Source organism: Notolepis coatsorum, assembly GCF_963971535.1.
Source record: "Notolepis coatsorum genome assembly, chromosome: 2".
In the NCBI taxonomy this organism is placed as follows: domain Eukaryota; kingdom Metazoa; phylum Chordata; class Actinopteri; order Aulopiformes; family Paralepididae; genus Notolepis; species Notolepis coatsorum.
The window spans coordinates 86,517,705-86,539,455 of record NC_140166.1 but is presented as its reverse complement, the minus strand read 5'-3'; the positions used below and the strand labels follow the sequence as shown (position 1 = coordinate 86,539,455).

At 42.8% G+C, this 21,751-nt stretch overlaps 1 protein-coding gene across 1 annotated transcript in view; it reads right to left on the bottom strand.

Moving 5' to 3' along the window:
• abhd17c (abhydrolase domain containing 17C, depalmitoylase) overlaps positions 1-21,751 on the bottom strand; it is a 137,753-nt gene that overhangs the window by 26,165 nt on the left and 89,837 nt on the right. The window contains exon 2 of the mRNA XM_084336648.1: positions 18,904-19,083. Within this exon, the coding sequence (XP_084192774.1) occupies positions 18,904-19,083 (180 nt within the window). The remainder of the gene's footprint in view (positions 1-18,903; positions 19,084-21,751) is intronic.

Sequence of the window (21,751 nt, the reverse complement as noted above, 5' to 3'; positions counted from 1 at the left end):
CAAGGGTTTCCCCCCCCGATAAGATAAACCCAATGGAAAAACATGCACAACAACAAGATCGCTAACGCTGTGGCGTCCTTGACGAAGACGGACAGGAGCACTTGGATTGGTCCACTGGCGCGGCTCACGTTGCGCCTGTCTGCTCCCGGCTGCCCTTGGGGGGGGAAGGACGACGGGATGGGTTAATCGCAGAGACGAATCGCATGCATGCCGATTAATGACCTCTGAGCAGGTCCTAAATTATTATTATTATTATTATACAGACAGCTTAGAAATAAAAGTTAAATATTGACTCGGAATGCAAAATCAAATTATTATAAAGAATCTCTCAACTCTGATTTTAAAAACACTAAACAATTTTGGATTTTTTTTTTAACTATAAGTAATTAATCTGATAAAAAGACTCAATGTAATCAATTAAAAGTTAATAACACCATATTGCATAATCCTCTTCTTGTAGCTCAAGCCTTTAACCAACACTTCTCTTCAGTTTGTACAATACCGGATCAATACCGGATCCGGACCGGATGTCACCTGTAACAATGCACCACCTTGCAACAGCTCCTTCTCGTTCACGAAAATCTCACCTATTGATGTTCTGAATGCCATAAAAGACCTCAAAGTGTGTAGTGGCCCAGGCCTAGATGGTTTAGAAAGCAAATTTCTTAAACTTGCTCCACACATTTTGATGTACCCACTCTGTGATCTCTATAATCTGTCTTTATTATCACATGAAATACCATCTATCTGGAAGCACTCAAAAATCACTCCTCTCCACAAAGCAGGCAATGTACTAGATCCCAAGTTAATTTATAAACAACTGTGATATATTTTCTTCATCTGGTAATGGTAATCTCACTGGTGCAATATTTATTGATTTAACAAAAGCCTTTGATTTGGCCAACCATTATCTGATATCAGACAAACTGTACCCTATTGGCCTCTCACGCAATGCCCTACTCTGGTTTAATTCATATCTGCACAACAGAAAACAATGTGTTGCTATACAGGATGGTAGATCTGAATTGGCAGTACAGGAACGTGGGGTGCCACAAGGCTCAACATTAGGCCCGCTCTTGTTCTCAATATTTATTAATGATCTCCGCTCAATTTTCACAGGTTGTAATACTCAACTCTATGCCGACGACAGTGATATATACATCTCAAATTACCTTACCTCAAATTCAGTCAACACTGCAATCAAATTTCAATAAACTCTAATCATGGCTCTCGGCTAATAAACTTCTAATCAACAAAACTAAAACTAATACTATGCTCTTTGGGACCACCCGTAATCTTGCATCCAAAACCATTAATCAACCATTTAATATCACTTGTCTGGACGGTACACAACTGCATAGAGTTGATCACATTAAATACCTTGGTCTATGGCTTGATTCAGAACTCTCATATAATTGTCACATTGATAATATTGTTAGAAAAGTCAACTTTAGTGCTGGTGTTCTCTACCGCAACAGAAAATGTTTCACACTCCCTGTCAGAAAGAAATTGGTTCATCAACAAATTTTACCCATCATGGATTACGCTGATGTACGGTAGTTTACCAAACTGCATCTAAAACCAACCTTCTTCCACTAAACACACTATGCAACCGTCTATGCAGATTTGCTCTTGGCTGCCCATATTTGACACACCACTGCACCATGTATGAAAACCTTAATTTGCCAGCTCCCACAGTAAGACGACAGCAGGTTACAGTTCATTTTTAAATGTATTCACTTCAATTATCCGCAATATCTCAAACAGTATATGGACCCTTTCACCTCTAGACATCAACTGAGACACTGTGCACAGCTATTTTTTAAAGTTCCAACAAATGTAACTACCTCAGTTGGCAAAAAATCATTCATGTTCAAAGGTCCATCTGACTGGAATAATCTTCCAGTTCATATTCGAGCTATAACATCCTCACAACTGTTTAAAACTGCGCTGTCCTCTCACCTTGCGATTACTTGTTCATGTTTCCACCAATAATAGTATAACAGATCTTTGAAGCAATCACTTGAATATGTGCTCTGTGTTTTGTTGTTTGTCTTATGTTCCTCTTGTTTGATGTTGTTTGAACCTGTTTATTATTAATTTTATCTTGTTTTGGGTTTGGTTTTTGTTTGTTTCTTTTTGTTTTGTTATGTTTAATACATAATTTATTTTGTAAGCTGTGGACCCCCTTGAAAACGAGATGGTTCATCTCAAGGGGTAATTCCAAATAAAGAATTTCAATATAAATCCAGAAGTCAGATGTTTGACAGGGGCTGGCGTGAGCTGGGTAGTGTAGTTCGAAAATTCGAAAGCCCATCGAAAGCTCTGGGTCTCTTCCTTCAAAAGACTACACTCCCTTTTGGGTGCGCCACTTCCTCCCGTCAATATGCGCCGGTTTCCAAGTCAATGCCCTGAGATTTCTATAATCTTATATTTCACTAACAGTTAAAATCATTGGTAAACAAATGTAATACTGAAAATATACACTTTGACTGCCGTTTTGACAGGGTTAGGGTCTTTACTCTTGGCTACATTTTAAAAGAAACCGCAACATTAATTCATACATTCTGTAGAGATGGATTTATGGCGTGATGACATTTGCGGTCCAGTACTGGCCCGCTCAGGCTTAAGAGGTTACCCTGTGAGGCCCAAATAAAAAAGACATTAGCAACTTCAGAGGCCAGAGGGTGGGACCTATAAACACATTTACTATCCAATAGCATTGTGAGGCTGAACAACAGGACCCATTGACTATGTACATGTGCTTAAAAAAAATGTAAATAAACATTTACCGGCTTTTTTTTTTTTTTTTTATGGCTAAAAGTGATTTTGTAATTTAATTTTGCAACCGTGGGTCTCACATGGTACTTTTAACCCTGAGGCAAACAAATGTCATTTGATTTGGGAATAGTAGCGTGTCCAGGCTAGGGATGGGCATTTTAAATAAAAATCCAGATCGATTGATCGCATGCTATACTCGAGTGATCGTGTATTACTCGAAGGGGAAAAAAAACCTAAACAAATATTATAATATTTTTGAATATATTTTTTTTTACTTAATTTTGTTCAGTCAGGTGGCGTAGCGGAGATTGTGCTCGTCACCAATGCAAGAGACTGCGGTCTCGACTCCCGGAGTCAGCATTGCCTTGGCTTGGGCTGATCACTATACTAACTCGTTTGGCTGGGTTAGGGGGAGGGAAGCCGTGGGTGGGAAACTGGCGTTGTGGACAGCGACGCCTACAGGTCAGGTCTGGGCGCTTGCTCAGCGGAGGCAGGACTTGAGGAAGGCAGCGTGACCTCCCACGCATTACACTTCACCAATGAGAGCCCTCGCTGCCAGGTGAGAAGAGAGCCACTGGCTGTCGCCACACGTGTCGGAGGAAGCGTGCGGATACTTCAGGGTTCCCTTGTACCGACCAGTAGGAGAACATGCGCACAACAAACAGGTAGGGGAGGGGGGGGGGGGGGGGGGGGGGGAAGGGGAATTGGCACAACGACTAAATTGGGACAGGGAGAAAAACAGAGAAAATCGGAGAGAGAGATACAAAAAAAAACAATGTTGTTCATTCACGTATATCTTTAAGGAAACCAACAAACCGTTATAATCTTACACATACATGTAAAACAGATATGTAAAAAAAATTATAATAATAATAATGATAGATTTTTCTCATAGCTACGAGTAATCGATCGATAATCGATTACTCACGCCCATCCCTAGTCCAGGCAAGAAACGCAAACGCTTATAATATAATTGACATATAAGGCTATTACTCAGCCTTTCGGGAATTACCCCAGACCACTCTGAAATTATACTTATATTCACCACGAGATAACTCGTGAATGTATGCATGGAAAAATCTTCTCTTTTTTGCATCTTCACCAGAAGAAAGTCACTGTCAAATGACCATAGTATTGTATCCATGGCTATAATATAGAATATAGATTTAGCTCTACAAACAAGGTGACGCACTCCTATCTTTTAAAGCGTTGGCATTGCTACAGCAGGTCCCGTCTAATAGCTGGCACTGAATGTGTTAAAGGCAGTTTGATAATAGCCAATTAGAATTAGTTGCAAATATAACTCAATTTCTAACTTCAAAACACACATCATGCACATGCATATTCAGCAAAAACAAGAAAGCCAAGGGAGGGTACAAGAGGCAGACAGATAAAAAGGAGACTAGAGTGAGAACAGGCACACACACACACACAAATGCACAGGAAGGAGAAAGCTGACATTGTCAAAGATGCAGAAATAAGAGGACAATTTGACTGAAGCAAAAACAGGCAAGAAGACAAGAGACACAGACAGACACAAAAAGCTGAGGTAGAATAGATAGATAGAAAGAAAGAGAGAGATAGAGAGAGAAACATCCAATTCCCTCCGGGCGCAGTATTTTGCTTCAGGCAAGTCTAGCGGTTCACCCGTTCACATTGAAACGCGTCCAATGCCCCTCGATGCATGTGTTGTGCCGGATTATGTCAGGGACCCAATGTGACAACAATACTGGAAATCGCAATCAGACAATTGGAATATTCTTTTTGAGATACCTCCTAGTAAAGGTACAGTAAGGACTATATGACATCAATTCCTCCTACAATGATTTCATATAGATCCGGCTGATCAACGTATGTAGTATTCAAAACGAATGCAGTTACTGGTGATCAAAGCATAAATAAATAAACACCCCCCCCCCCCCCCTTTCATGCATTCATGATGAAACATAATACCTATTATATACCTTTGAATTGGAAATAGTAGCGTGTACAGGCGAGCAACGCCAATGCTTTTAGCTAAATGCACGTATTGCTCCATAGCGCAGTTTTCAGGAATTAGTCAGGATCACTCTGAAACTATACAATATTCACCACGGTATAACACGCGAACCGGGCGATATGACCAAAAACGTTATCGCGATAAAATTATAAAATTATTTTCATATAATTCGATATAGATAATTATCGTCGAAATGTCCGTCAAGTTTAATTAACTTCTTATGCTGCTGCGAATGTCTCAAGTCGAGTTGATGTCGTCATCAGTCTGCGCACGTTAGCCGACAAGCGGAGTATCTCATGACAATAAATATGACACTAAAATACTCTCTTCCGCCACAATATATTGAAACGACGTCCACTGTATATCCCACACTACCATAAACGTGGCCTCAGAATTCAAAACACACACATACTCGGCACGTAAATATATAAAACAGTGTCGTGCAAGCTAGTTATCCTAGCCAGCCTGTTGGTTCTAAGCGCTGTATTCCATGACAATGTGCTAAATATGACACTAAAATACTCTCTTCCGCCACAATATATTGAAACGGCGTCCACTGTATATCCCACACTACCATAAACGTGGCCTCAGAATTCAAAACACACACATACTCGGCACGTAAATATATAAAACAACGCTGTGCAAGCTAATTAGCCTAGCAAGCCTTGTTGTTGAGTGAGTCCTACCTCCTTCCGGGTCTCGGCCATCTCCTTCACTGATTGGTTGTTAGCTGGTGTGCGTAAGTACGTCATCACGTAACGCTGGTTGTTGTTAGTGAGTGTGCTGAGCCGAGGCTGAACGGAGCCAAGCTTGGAAAATCGATATATCGAAACTTTGCGACCACGTTTCATGTTTATTTCGAGGAAATAATTTATCGCGATAGTTATCGTTATCGTTTTATCGCCCAGCCCTACGCGAACGTATACATAAAAAAATGCATGCTTGTTCACATGTTGAATGATGGATTGTTAATGTCAAATGATGACATTAGTATCGTCTCCTTAGCTATAATATAGAATATAGATATATAGCCTTGCAAACACCGCAACGCACAGTGAAATTCCCTATACTTTACAGCGCTGGCACACTAAGTACAAAGATGGGAAAATAGCGTGGCACTCAAAGTGTTAAGCGTCTCGTTGAGCTCAATAATCAGATCAGGAATTTAGTCCATTTGTCCGGGACATCGAAATCTTCCCAGACACGTGGACTGGCACTAATTCTTTCTAGCAGAAACCATAAAACATTCCCATAAATAGAGTTGTTCCGATACCAGTATCGGAAATGCCTCCGATACAGCCTAAAATGCTGGTATCGGTATCGGCGAGTACACGTAAAATCTATGCTCCGATCCCATATGACGTAATTTATCTACAACACGCGGTATCCTCCTGCTGAGAGTGAGCATTATAAAACAAGTGTTTTTAATCGACCGTGAATTAAAGTGTCAATGCTGTTTGTCATTTTAACAGGAGATACTTTCTTAAATGCCATCGTCCCGACAGAGCGGAGTTGACGCTTGCTGGTGTTATTAGCATTAGCTGAAGAGCTCGCTGAAAAGCTAGTTTTAGCTTAACGTTACCTTGGCTAAAGTTGGAGCTATTCATAGTCCAGCAATAATGGCTGCAGACCTGCAAGCAAAGTACAGCAAGTTGGCAAAGGAGTATTCCAAGGTAAATCACCTTTTCACCAGTAACGTTACATTCTTTCCATCTAGCTCACGTTAACTGGCTAACCTAAGTGTCGTCACTGATCGACCTCTCCCACACATGCACGCAATTAATGACATGTTGCGGACAGCCATACCGGTTTTAGCTTTTAGTGCCAAAGGATAAGAGTCTGAGGCGGAGTCTCAAAAGAGAATGTTGAATATTTATTGTGCATTAAAAATCACAACAGAGCCTCAGCTACTAGCTAACTGAACCGGAGCAGACTGGGTAGCAAGTGCAACAAAGTATAACGTCCGTCCGTGTCCCAACAACCTTTCCGTGGGTAAACTCATTGAGCATAGTTGTCAATTAATGATACTAATACTAATCTATACAATCACCTGTTGTTGAATAAATACCATTACTTTGTAGTTATTACTAAAAAAACAGTATATATAAAACAGTAGCTATTTTATTTTTATTTTTTTTATGTATGCACTGGTATCGGGATACCCAAAGCTTAGGTATCGGAATCGGAATAAATGGTATCGGAACATCTCTACCCATAAATCTATCCCCTCCCAGTGCCGCAAACACCTGTAGGCCTGCAGAGTGCACACAGTGTGTGAGAGAGTTGAGGAAGACCGTATCCCAGGGACTGTGGTGATGGAGTGAGAGCACCGTGGGAAATTACTGTACCTGGTCAAACACAGCGGCAGAGAGGGAGAGGAGATTAGAGAGCTTTATGTCACCTCCATCCGTACCATCCGTACCATCCTCCAGACCCCTCACTCCCTCCCTCCCTCCCTCCCTCCAGCCAGCATGCCCAGTTACAGCAGTGGGCTGATGAGCTGAACTCACAGCCGGTAGATAAAATAACACTAAACCCTATCAGACCTTCAGGGTAGACAGACAGATAGGTAAGAAGACAGACAGACAGATAGGTAAGAAGACAGACAGAGACATTCTTATGATTTACCAAAAGTGCTGTAGTCTGGAGAAAATGCACGTTATAAGTGTGATAGTTTTGTCTTTTCTTCATAATCTCCAATAGTTTGCTCGCCATTGCATTGCAGTTGTGCCTCGAAGTGCTCGGGCCCGACTATACCACGGAGCAGAATAGGTTACCTCCGAGTCCTCGGCCGGTTTGACTATAGTATTTTTATGATTTACCAGAAGTGCTGAGTCCAATGTAGTCTGGTGAAAAGTTAAACGCACGTTATCATCCATAAGTGTGATCGTTCATATGATCGTCTTCTTCATAATCTCCAATAGTTCGCAATCGCCATTGCTCTGGAGTGCTCTCAACTCCGGCGGTGACTAATCTGGCCAGCAGTGAGTGAGAAAGCCGCCTCTCACAGTAAACTAGCCCATTTCAAAAGGTAGGCGATACTGCCACCTATCGGGATTCGATTGTCATTTCAATTCTAAGTTAATCAGAGGCCACAGGAAGACTCACAAAGGCCTGCGTGAGTGTTTAGAACAATAATTTAAAAAAAAGAATTTAAAGATATTTTGGCGTCGGCTTTCAGAAACGAGATATCTCGTTTTTGGCGCTCAATGAGTAAGGGGGAAAGCCGTTGATGACGATCAAAAAACGACCCCCGCCCCCTTTGATGCATTCATTCATGATGAAACATAATACCCATTATATACATTTGATTTGGAAATAGTAGCGTGTCCAGGCGAGAAGCGCCAACGACTTCAGTAAAATTCACATAGCGCCCTATAACTCAGCTTTTCAGGAATTAGCCCAGATCACTCCTAAACTATACAATAGTCACCATGGGATTCATAACGCACAAACTTATACATGGATTTGTTCTCTCTTTTTTGCATGTTCAACGGGAGAAAGTGAATGTCAAATGACCATAGTATTGTCTCTGTAGCTAGAATATAGAATATAGATATAGCTCTCCAAACATAGTGACGCACAGTGAAAATGCCTATCTTTTAGCTTGGCGCCGGGGGAAAGGGGGATGGCTAATAGCTGGTGCTCAAAGTGTTAACACTTTGGGTGCCAGCTATTAGCCACAGGCGTCTGTAGCAAGGCCACCACTAGATAGATAGGGAACAGTCACCTTGTTTGTAGAGCTATAACTATATTCTATATTATAGCTACGGATACAATACCATGGTCATTTGACAGTAAGAACCTTCCGTTCAAGATGCAAAAAAGAAAAAAAATTCCATCCATAAGCTCCCGTTTTATACCGTGGTGAATATGAGTGTTATTTCGGAATAAACTGGGCTAATTCCTGGGAGGCTGGTTATAACCCGCAACGTGTATTATACTATATACATTGGCGTTTCGTCCCTACACACGCTACAATAAAAAAATCAAATGCATATGATAGGTATTATGTTTCATCATGAATGCATGGAGGGGAGGGGGGGGGGGGTTATGCTTTGATCGCCATCAACGGCATATGTTGTGGACTAACTTTACACACACACGGTCGGATTGCATTGAAAACATGCTTGGATCAACGCAAGATTGATATCATATAGCCCTTATCTTGACTAGGATGTACCCCAAAAAGAATATTCCAATTATCTGACTGATCGCCATTCCAAGTATTGATGTCCATAGTGTCGCCAACATAATCCACCACACATGAATCGGGAGTATTTGATTATTCTCAATCCAAGAGTTATAACCGCTTGTCTTGCCAGGAGAAAAATAGCCGACCCGTTTATGGCACTGAAAGTGTTATGGTAAAAGGTTTTATTTTTTTGTTACCCTTTTCTTGAATTCTTTTCCCTTTTCCGACACAAACTGTATGATTTGCCGGTGGTTGACCATAATAAAAATGGACTGGCAATTTCCCTTTAAGGGGATTTCTTTTCATGTAGATTTTCCACTACAAGCATTTTTTAGGTAGCTTTTTTCCGCAGTTTGCCAGTCAGCAATCTACCCTCACTCTGCGCCAAGTGTAAAAAATGTATTTGCCAGGTGTAAAACAAGCAGCCTGGTGGGCTACAGTTCCCGTTACAGACATAATGTCATCCTCCACCACAAACCTCCACTCCCAGGCACGCGGCACAGACAAGACGCATAATGTCCTGCTTGAGACGGGTCGGTTCAGGTGACCTCAGCCTCCCCGGGGTCCCCTGCTGCTTGAGACGGGTCGGTTCAGGTGACCTCAGCCTCAGCCTCCGGGGGCCCCTGCTGCTTCTCCGAGCACCGCTCTCGCCTTGAGCTTCCTCTGGAAGGCGCCCTCAGCGCAGATCATCAGTAAGATCTGGGAAAGGCTCCAGGCTGGCTTTTTGTCAGGGTTTACACACACAGCAGCGATTTGACTGGCTCAGAGTTCAAAGCTGTTTAAACAATGAAGAGGCAGTTAGCTAGTCGTTCTGCTCCATGTGTCTTCTGGGTTTGGCTCAAGACCTTCCTACTGAGATTTTGACAAGGATTTCTCCCGACCTCTTGAGCCACCGGGATGTAAGAAATCAAAACTAAATTACTTGATTTTCTGGTGTTTTCTCCTCCTAGAGTGACAACTAGAGCAGCAACAGCACCAGTATCGGTTTTCTCCTCCTAGAGGTACAATGAGAGCAGCCTCAGTATGACAAAATGGCGCTGCTACCTCCAGCTGCCTCTCTGTGTGCTCCGACGAGACTGTGCTTACTTTTGTTAATATTTATAGTTTTACGAGTTTTGTTTGTACCAACTGTTGGTGCATTTAATGTGTATGACCGTCAGTCACTCATCGACATTGGATTAAGGAAAACTTACCAACTGGATTGCTCTCTGGATCGGCTCGCTGAGCAACAACAATGGCCTGCTGAGATCTTGAGTAGAACAGGACCAGATCTCGGCCCACGCAAAGAAGGGGGGAGACGGCGAGGAAGGAGAGCAGGCGTCCGGAACAGACTGAGATCCAGGAGGCACAAAACGCCATTGCCCAGCATATTGTTGGCCAATGTGCAATCAATCGAAAATAAACTGGATGACATCAGAGCAAGGATTCAATTCCAAAGAGACATTAATAGGGACGGGTACCGAATTCGGTACTACCGAATTCGGTACTTTTAAAAGGTACCTACCGAAACACGTCGGTACTACAGAGTATCGATTCACGCGAGATCCAACGGTGCCAATTTTCGGTTATTTATTTATTTAGTTTACCGCAAAACGAAACCACACGTTAAGCGGTTCAGCTTGTGCAAACCAAGCGTTGGCACTTTGTGTGTGTGTGCGTGTGCGAGTGAGTGTGAGAGTGAGAGAGAGAGTGAGTGTGCGTGTGTGCGAGCAAGCATGAGAGTAAGTTACTTACTAAGTATAGTAAGATGATGGAGGCCCGCTAACATACGCTACACCATAGATATATATAATAAACATAATTATGCGATACACTGCCCCAGAGCCTTCTAAAAAGATTCATTATAACTTGGCTCTGCACTGCCCCAGGTGAGACAACCAAAACGTGTCGTGAAGACCCGCCCTACACTCTGCCTCTGATTCGCAGACTGTGGGTGGGGGAATGTGATTGGACCAAAGCAGAGTTCAGTTGACAGACACACAGTGGAGCAGTCACACATGCAGAGTGACAGAGACACTGCTCCTGCTCGCAGTTGAGATAGCAGAGAATTTCGACTTGTTGCATGTTGGCACTGTTCTAAATAAATAATAATCATTTTATTTGTATAGCACCTTTCATACAGGGGATTGCAGTTCAAAGTGCTTTACATCAGTAAGATGTAAATAATAATAATACATTATTTATTTATTAAATATTAAGTTTGGATATTTTTTTACAACTGAGGTAGGTAGATTACATTTTTAGAGACTAAAATACAGAAAAAGGTACCGTTGGGTACCGGTATCGATTCACAGGTACCGGTACTGTATCGGTTCAAATGTGAACGGTACCCATCCCTAATAGGGACTGTAATGTTCTCTGCTTCACCGAGACGTGGTTGACGCCGGATGTCCCAAACCACGGCATTCAACCGGCCAACCACTTTTTCATTCACCGAAAGGATCGCACGGAGGAAGAATCCGGAAAGAAACGGGGGGGGGGGGGGGGGATTCTGGAATAGCCTTCATGATTAACAACAACTGGTGTGACCCAGGAAACGTGAAGGAGCTTTCGAACCACTGCTCCCCAAACCTGGAGTACATAGCCATAAAGTGCCGACCATTCTTTCACCCGAGAGAATTAAACGTGGGTCATTTTGATTGGAGTGTATATTCCCCCCCACGCAAACACAGGAGCGGCACTTTCAGTTCTCCACGACGAGGTAAACAAACTTCAAACAGCTAACGTTGACGCTGCTATTGTGGTTGCGGGTGATTTTAATAGCGCTAATCTGAGAAAAGTGTTGCCAAATTTCTATCAGCATGTGACTCGTTCCACCAGAGGCGGGAATATCCTAGAGTCTAGGACCTAGACCATTGCCACTCGCAATTTAAGAGCGGGTACAAGTCTCAAGCTACTAGTCCTTTCGGCAAATCAGATCATGACGCCATCTTTCTTTTACCGGAGTACAGACAGTCTCAAGCGCGCCCCTGTAGTAACGCGAGAGGTTAAGCGCTGGACTGTGGAGTCAGAAGAGACGCTCCAGTCTGCACTCTAATGTACAGAATGGAGTGTGTTCCGCGACAACACAGACAATATTAATGACTACACGGAAACAGTGCTTGACTTTCTCTGTACTCTGGTAGAAGAAACAATCCCCTCCACCACAATCCTGGTTTGGGAATAGCACCGCACATGACCGTAGCAGACTACAGAGCGTGGCCCGTTCAGCCGAACGCACAATTGGAGGGGGGCTTCCCACTCTCCAAGACATTTACAACAAGCGCTGCATGGGTAAGGCTAAGAGAATAATCAAAGACCCCAGCCACCCAAACAACTGCCTCTTTGAACTGCTGCGGTCAGGCAAGCGATTCCGGAGTCTCATGGCAAGCACAGAGAGACTCAGAAGGAGCTTCTATCCCCAGGCCATCAGGATGCTCAATGAACAATAACAAACCATCAAATACACCCACAGCACACAGATCCACACGCACACACTCACTTTAAATAAACAACACACTGTAGCACACACTTACACACTTTAGACTAGGGATTTGGATGAAGGGCGCTTGTTTTTATTATAGCCTCCTCCCGTTTTGCCAGTACTGTGGTAAAACTGATAGCGTGTGGTTTAGGAACAGGGAGTTTTTCACAAATCCAGCACTCCCTTTCTTGGCTGTGACGTAGTCACGTTACATTTGGAGGCAGACAGTCGATCTGCCAATTACGTCCCACCGCTTGCACCCACCTCTTCTTCTTACCACCAATCAGAAGCTCTCGTTCGTTTATTTACCTCCGGATTACCTCCGGTCAGCCATTACTCTACTCGGAGCTAACGTTATCTCCCCGCCAGCCACATTGACAAGTACCAGCGCTTATACATTACTGGCAAATGTCTTGTTGCACTTGTGGCAACGAGCGTTGTCAGCATCGACTTTAGTAAAATAGACCCAGACTTTTGAACGTTTCGTTCTGTCCGCCATTATGAGAGCAGAGCCGTCTGTACTCGGCAGCGCAGCACCCGTGTGTGTGTGTCAGCGTTTCCGTTAGCCAGTAATTACCGGTATTTGACCGGCAAAATCTGTTGAAGTCCAACATATTTAATCTCTCCGGTCTTAATGTCCGGTGAAAATAATTCCCTGAGTCTAAGCACAATTTGATTATTTGAATTGTATTAAAATAGGCTAAAATTAAATAGCCTATGCGATTAACGAAACAATCATTACATTTGTTTCATCGTTGCTTCTAATAATGACAACGACGTTGTCAGCGAGAGCTTAGTGCTGGGTGTGCGAACTTTTGTGAAGCTGCAGAGCCGGAGCAGCAGCAGCACAATGCAGTACTCCAGCAGTACTCCAATTCAGCCATTTTCAATTCAATGTTGGGTGGGGGGCGCTGCTGTGCGGTCCCCAGAAAAGAGCCAACAACAGCTGAATCTGCTGCTCTGCAGCGTCATACTCTCGCAAATCGTCGTCACGCAAACCCACGATAATGTTGCCGTCTCTCTCTGCCAAATTTCTCAGTTCTTCGCTTGATATAATTAATACAAATGTCCAATATAACGGAATTCGTTAGCTCATAAAAATGTGATTATAACAGACTGTTGTTTATTAATGTCGGGCGACTGCCCACAGACACCTATTTGATTTAAAGTCGGCAGCAGCACGAGTCTCGGGACTTATTTTATTTGGAATATAATGACTTTATACGCAAAAGTAGGCTAGTTTTAAGTAGAAATATTATAAATCTACATGCCTTGATGATGTCATTCTTTTGTTTTGTTGTCATTCTTTTGCCTATCAATTGTTTTTAAGCTCAATAAACTCTGACCGGAATTTCTCTCATTTGACCGGTAGATTGAAATCTACCGGACACTGAGGCCGGCAACAATTTTTTCTAACGGAAACCCTGGTGTGTGTGTGTGTGTGTGTGAGTGAGTGAGTGTGTGTGTGTGTGGGAGGGGAAGAGAGGAGAGAGCACAGCACAGCCCGCTCCCCACGCAGGCAGAGACACCGAGGCAGGAGAGATAGACAACGGCCAACAAGATTAGTTTGCGACGTTTAAATTCCTCAAAAAAAACCTCCATAATTTCTCTAGTACCGATATCAGTACCGATGACGTCGGAGCTTATAAATACTAAAAAAATAAATAAAAAAAATTGATAAAAAGATATATATATATATATATATATACACATTTAAAAAAAAATATTATAATACAATAAATATCGGTTATCGGTATCGGTTATCGGCTTGAGGAGCATAAAGTTATCGGTATCAAAAAATCAATATCGTGCATCCCTACTTTAGACACTAACACACTTTATATTGGTAAGGAGATTTGCACATCAATCTCATACCTCATTGCACCTCACCACCACAAGCTAAGCTATACCTCACAATTTCTACACTGTACTGTATCTGCATTGTATATACTGTACATATACTGTATATATGTATATTTAAATTTTTTGTTTTGTTTACACTTGTTTACGTACTTGACTTTCTATTTTATACTTATATATATTATACTTATTTTATACTATCTTTTTATTTTATCTAGCACACTCAGGAGCAAAACAGAAAGAAGCATTTCATGCAAAAGTATTCTGTATTTCTGTATGACAACTAATAAAGAAACTTTTATTATTTCCTCCTATAGTGACAACCAGAGCAGCCTCAGTATCTGCGTTTTCTCCTCCTAGTGACAACCAGAGCAGCCTCAGTATCTGTGTTTTCTCCTCCTAGTGACAACCAGAGCAGCCTCAGTATCTGTGTTTTCTCCTCCTAGTGACAACCAGAGCAGCCTTAGTATCTGTGTTTTCTCCTCCTAGTCACAACCAGAGCAGCCTTAGTATTAGCCCCTTACGTGACTGCGATGTGCAAGCCAGGGGCTGGCTTTTGAATACACAGTCACTCTCAGCTATGTTGCTACCAGGCTTGTTTGGACCACCAAGCACTGCTTCCGAGCTCGGGGTGGGTAAAAAATATATCAGATATGAATTTCAAAAGGTACCGACGCGCTGGGGTCTGAAAGCTCGGAGTTGCTAATAAACAGTTTAAATCATTGTTATAAAACGAGTGGTACTCAGACCGAGCAGTGTATTTCCGCTGTTGGTGTCACAGCGCATGCGCACCAGGCAGCCAAATACGGAAATACATGGCTCGCTCTGTGATGCCGCGTTCACGTTACGTGGGAAGAAGCGGAAGAACCAGCTTCCGACTGGGAAAAACCATTCACGACAGCCTCCTAGGGGTAATTCCAACTAGAACATATGGGATTTTTTTTAAAGACCCCGATATATCCCACTTCGCGTCACGAATTGCGGAAGTATGGATGTGGGCGTTTCATCGAGTCAATGCGTGAAGGCTTCCTAGTTGTAGCAACGAGATGTCCTCTGGTTCTTCCGCTTCTTCCCACGTAACGTGAACGCGGCATCACAGAGCGAGCCGTGTATTTCCGTATTTGGCTGCCTGGTGCGCATGCGCTGTGAGACCAACGGCGGAAATACACGGCTCGCTCTGAGTACCACTCGTTTTATAACAATGATTTAAACTGTTTATTAGCAACTCCGAGCTTTCAGACCACAGCACGTCGCTGTGTGAAACCCCATATTGTACGCTGGGTACCTTTGAAATTCATATGATATATTTTTTACCTACCCCGAGCTCGGAAGCAGTGCTTGGTGGTCCAAACGAGCCTGGTAGCAACATAGCTGAGAGTGACTGTGTATTAAAAAGCCAGCCCCTGGCTTGCACATCGCAGTCACGTAAGGGGCTACCTTAGTATCTGTGTTTTCTCCTCCTAGAGTGACAAGCAGAGCAGCCCCAGTATCTGTGTTTTCTCCTCCTAGAGTGACAAGCAGAGCAGCCCCAGTATCTGTGTTTTCTCCTCCTAGAGTGACAAGCAGAGCAGCCCCAGTATCTGTGTTTTCTCCTCCTAGAGTGACAAGCAGAGCAGCCTCAGTATCTGTGTTTTCTCCTCCTAGAGTGACAAGCAGAGCAGCCCCAGTATCTGTGTTTTCTCCTCCTAGAGTGACAAGCAGAGCAGCCCCAGTATCTGTGTTTTCTCCTCCTAGAGTGACAAGCAGAGCAGCCTCAGTATCTGTGTTTTCTCCTCCTAGAGTGACAAGCAGAGCAGCCTCAGTATCTGTGTTTTCTCCTCCTAGAGTGACAAGCAGAGCAGCCTCAGTATCTGTGTTTTCTCCTCCTAGAGTGACAAGCAGAGCAGCCCCAGTATCTGTGTTTTCTCCTCCTAGAGTGACAAGCAGAGCAGCCTTAGTATCTGTGTTTTCTCCTCCTAGAGTGACAAGCAGAGCAGCCTCAGTATCTGTGTTTTCTCCTCCTAGAGTGACAAGCAGAGCAGCCCCAGTATCTGTGTTTTCTCCTCCTAGAGTGACAAGCAGAGCAGCCTCAGTATCTGTGTTTTCTCCTCCCAGAGTGACCAGCAGAGCAGCCTCAGTATCTGTGTTTTCTCCTCCCAGAGTGACAGATAAAACAACAGCGTTCAGTTCCAATCAGGTTGCCAGGGTTTTGTTGCGGTACAGAAGCTGTATTTCATCCCTCTCCATCTCCTGCACTTATCTCTGGGAAGACAGATTGGCGAAAGTCTCAACATCACATCCCTGTAGCCATCATGACTGTCGTATAACATCCACTCTCTCTCTCTCTCTCTCTACTCAGAAAATCAAACTACAGTAACTTATTTGTCAACCGTCCACAATGTCAAGTGAGTTCATAGTTTCCCCAATCAGTATAATTTCTCAGCAGTTCCAACATGACAAGACTGGTTGAACACCGGTTGGCTACCTGCCATGGATGTACCAGTATTTGGCGGGCGGCTGGTGCCTATTTCAAGCATTGTCCACGATCCTCTTCCAAATCGCTTCCTCGTCGATTCCCCCAGACACAAAGTAAAACACTCACAAAAACACACATGTGAGCGCGAACAATAGGCCCCTACTACCCGCCTACTAGCCACTCCTTCACATGAAGAGCATTAACATAATCTGTCAGTAAGTGATGTCACAGGAGCACAATGATTTGGTGAAAATAGCTGTTTAACAAGCTTAACTACAAGCTACCAAAAAGTTACTTAAAACCTTTCAGCCAGAGACATTCTTCTATGTATTTAGCATATTAGTAGAAGAATAAAAATATAATATAATAAAGTCTTTATTGTCATTATACTTCATATAAATGCAGTTATCGCAGCAAACAAAGTTTGCTTGCAGTCAGTATATCCATATGATGAATACGTATAAATATATTGCACTCAGTGGATAGAGGAGTATGACATGCACAGTTATCACAGTAGAAATAAAGTTGCTGTCAGTCAGTGTATCAATAGGACGAGTAGTATAAATCTATCGCAATATTCCAGAGCTACTGAACTAAATAGTTCAAGTAATTTTAAAGGAAACATTTCAAGCTATAAATTAATCCCTAAAGGAATGGGAACTATTACCATTGTATTACTATAACATTCTTTGTTTCTAAACGTTTTGTGTACATGTAGTATAAATCTGGCGTCTTTTGAAAGAAAACACTCTTTCTTCTACAACACAACCCCCACTTAAACTTCTGGTGTGATTTGCGCGATTTGACCGCGGCCGACATGTTGTCTCGTCATGAGCGCTGGACCCGGTCACAATTGCTAGCACACCACCGAAATATTAGATCAATCATTATCTAGCGCTATACTGCATTAATACATCTCAACCTCCCAGCCAGCCAGCTTGAGTGAGTGAGTGAGTGAGTGAGTGAGTGCCTCCAAAGCATTTTCTCTGTAGGGAGGAAAAAGTCTCTGAAATACCACTTCACACTATGTGACTCTGTTGAAAAAGACAGTCTTTGAAACAGCAATTATGCTGAGTGACATTGAAACGACTCCTTGAAACCCAAGAAAACTGCTGTTCTCTGAAGCTGCATTTAGAGCAGTGACAACCTTTTACAAATAAATAAATAATAATAAGCTACTTTCAAAAAAATTATATGATGTGAGCTACTCATTAGTTTAGCTTATTTTGTGTGCACAGTGATTCTCAAAGTCCTTGAGGGGGAGGGGGGTCCCAGGAAAACGGGGAATAGTTGAATTTCACTATTATCTTCTTCACTAGAATTTGGTACAATGAGAGATTGTATAAGAGTGATTATTCTGATCATATGTTTAATATAATAATGTATAAGAGTGATTATTCTGATCATAGGTTTAATATAATAATGTATACAAGTGATTATGCTGGTCATAGTTTTAATATAATAATGTATGAGTGATTATTCTGATCATAGGTTTAATATAATAATGTACACTGTATAAGAGTGATTATTCTGATCATAATGACTATACTATAAACTGCATTCTGGATTAAATCATAATGTACAACAACAAATATCTCAACAAATGGGGGTCCCTGACCTACTTATTTATTAATCAAGGGTCCTCGACAGGAAACAGTTTGACATTATTTCGTTTTTCCAGTACAAATTACAACGTGAAATCACTACTTTTATCTATTTATCTTGTAATACAATTGTCATGGTGCCATTTAATTTTAAATGGTCCATATTATTTTTTCTATTTTAATACTGCAGCAAGGAATTTTTTTTTGATTAACTTAAAAATATACAGAATGTTACAACTGTAAAAAGATCGCCAAATCCTCCTGTAGAGCCTTCTTTCTCGATTTTCGAGTAGTATTCAAATAGTTCCCAGTGACTATCGAATAGCAATTTTGTGAGTTTTTCCATTGCCTACCTAGCACCGCCATAGAAGATGATTGCGGTTGATTTGAGAAATACCAACAACCCAGAGTGTTTTCCCCCCGTAATGCACAATGATAACGTGCTCCGCCAGACGCCTCTCCTGCGCTGCCCCAGTGCCAACATGGTGTGGAAAGAGGTCTGGTGAGGCCATATTAACGTGGTACTGGTTCATCACTAGTACTGACCTGGGGAAGGCGTCGAAGCAGTACGTCTTGCGTGTGTCAGGGAAGGCCACGCGGAGCCCCGACATCAGCGGGGAGTGGAGGATGACGGCGGCGCACTCGTACCGCGCCGCCAGGTCCACTGTGGGCACCGTGCCGATACTCTGACCGTACAGGATGATGTTCTCTGGTGTTACGCCATACCTGATGGAGGAGGAAGAGAGAAAGAAGACGGTTACATATTAAGCGTTTAGCAAATACTCACAGCCAGAGAAATGTCAGATTATTTTATAGCAGCTAGTTGTACAGATGCATTAGGGCTGAAATGGCAAAAAAGATCAAAACATCCTTTTGATATGATACATAATAATATGAATATGGATAGGAGCGCTGCATGGGTCTTCAGTCATGCCAACAAGAAACAGGTGCTCGTTGGGACAGGTTATCAATAGCAATTAAGAAGATAGTTAGTCTCCTTTGAAGCACAATATATAGAATACTTCAGGAAAATTAAAGAGAAAGATAGTGGGGAAGACAGAGGGAGTCAATTCAACACTGAGCTTAGACCAGACCATGACCCAGCATCAATACACTGCGCTTAGACCAGACCATGACCCAGCATCAATACACTGAGCTTAGACCAGACCATGACCCAGCATCAATACACTGAGCTTAGACCAGACCATGACCCAGCATCAATACACTGAGCTTAGACCAGACCATGACCCAGCATCAATACACTGCGCTTAGACTAGGGATGCACGATAATTATCGGGCCGATATCAGCAATTATGACGTCATCCCGATAAACTCGATAACGTTATTAATAGCTCCGATAATATAATATATTTTTTGGTAAAAAAAAATGCGGTGTGGGTGAATTGGAATGAAGTGCGTTTGTTTTGACTAAAGGCTCCTCCCGTTTTGTCAGTACTGTGCTACGACTGACAGCGTGTGGTTTAGGAACAGGGCGTTTTACACAAATCCAGCGGTCCCTTACTTGGCTGTGACGTAGCCACGCAAGTTAACAACAAAGATGGCCGCGTCGGTACTCGGAGTTTCAGAGTAAAAAGATCGCTTGCTATTTGTAATAAATGCAATGCAGACGTTCCAGAAGGAGGGAAAAGGGCAACAACTTGCAATACATCCAGCCCGACGGGTCATCTGCGGCATCACCACCACCACGACGGACAGACAGACCGGCGCATGCAGTTCAGCGTCACGGAGCATTTAGCCTGCTGGCTACCTAGCTCCACTTCAACCAGCATCGGGAGATCCAGCAGCTTGTCGATGTGCTAATAGCCTCAGCAAGCTAACGTTAGCTGGCTCCAGCAGCTTGTCGATCTGCTGGAGCCAGCTAACGTTAGGTTGCTGAGGCTATTAGCACATCGACAAGCTGCTGGATCTCCCGAATGCTAACGTTAGCTTGACTGGTTGCTGGCTAACTAATGAAGCTACTCGTCCCGGGAGATAACGGCGTTGCCTGGCTGGTTGTTGGCTAACTAATGTAGCTACTCGTCCCGTGAGATAACGGCGCTGCCTGGCTGGTTGCCCTTCTGTCAAACTTCTTTAATTTAGCAAACGATGCTAATGATGGTGATGCCGCAGGTGACCCGTTGTTGTGGTGGTGATGTGTCCACTCAAAGCCTCTTTATCAAGGCTCCGCTTTGAAAAAAGAAGAACAAAAAGCTTCGAGCGTCTTAGGTTGGATGCACCACAAGCTGTTGACGGATTGTGAATTTTCATTTGGAAAAATAAATATGGTCACTTTATCAGTCAAAACTGTTGTCTTGGCTTTTGTTTCTGTTGTCTGGTTAGGTCACATTTAAGTTGGTGTTAAGTTATTGTCCTGGGAAGTCTTTTTATGTATTATTATTGTATTGTGATATGTTTTGTTTCATGTTAAAAAAAAGAAAAATTTTGATCAAAAAATATATACATTAAAAATGTTTTATAAGCAATATCGTGCATCCCTAGCTTAGACCAGATCATGACCCAGCATCAATACACTGCGCTTAGACCAGACCATGACCCAGCGTCAATACACTGAGCTTAGACCAGACCATGACCCAGCGTCAATACACTGAGCTTAGACCAGACCATGACCCAGCATCAATACACTGCGCTTAGACCAGACCATGACCCAGCATCAATACACTGCGCTTAGACCAGACCATGACCCAGCGTCAATACACCGAGCTTAGATCAGACCATGACCCAGCATCAATGCACAATATTTCTTTTTTACCATTGTATTGTGTAACATGTTGGATTGGCTTGTTTATTAGGTAACATCCCTGTAACAACCCTGACTAAATAGCAAGGAGTACCAATATATATATATATCCCAGTGCCTGAATAACATTTCAGACTGCCAACTCAAGACCATGCAAAACCCATTTCCCACAAATATGAAATCTTTAAAGGGGACCTGCATTGCTATTCCTAGCACTATTTGGGCAACTTTACACAATTCCTGTGAGTCTATGGAAGACATCTGTAAGGTTTATTAAAAAAAAAAAAAAAACATCATTGTTTTATATTTCTAATGGAGTACTCAAAAGCATTATTTTCCAGCCTCAAGATTTCAGCCTGTTATTGAGAGAGCGAGAGAGCGAGAGAGAGAGAGAGCACTGTGTACACAGCTGCGTGAGAGATACGCAGGTCCCCTTCTCTTTCACCCTCTCCCATTTGAGGAAGTCTTCCACTGTGCCGCGCACTAGCCTACAGCTATAGACGGGGCGTTAGTTTCATGCTCCCGAAATGAGAGATAGAGAGGGGGAGAGAGAGAGACAGACCGAGACGACAGCGCGACGCGCGTGTGTGTATGTGTGCTCTGTCGCAAGGGTCTATCCGATTCTCCCTCTCTCTC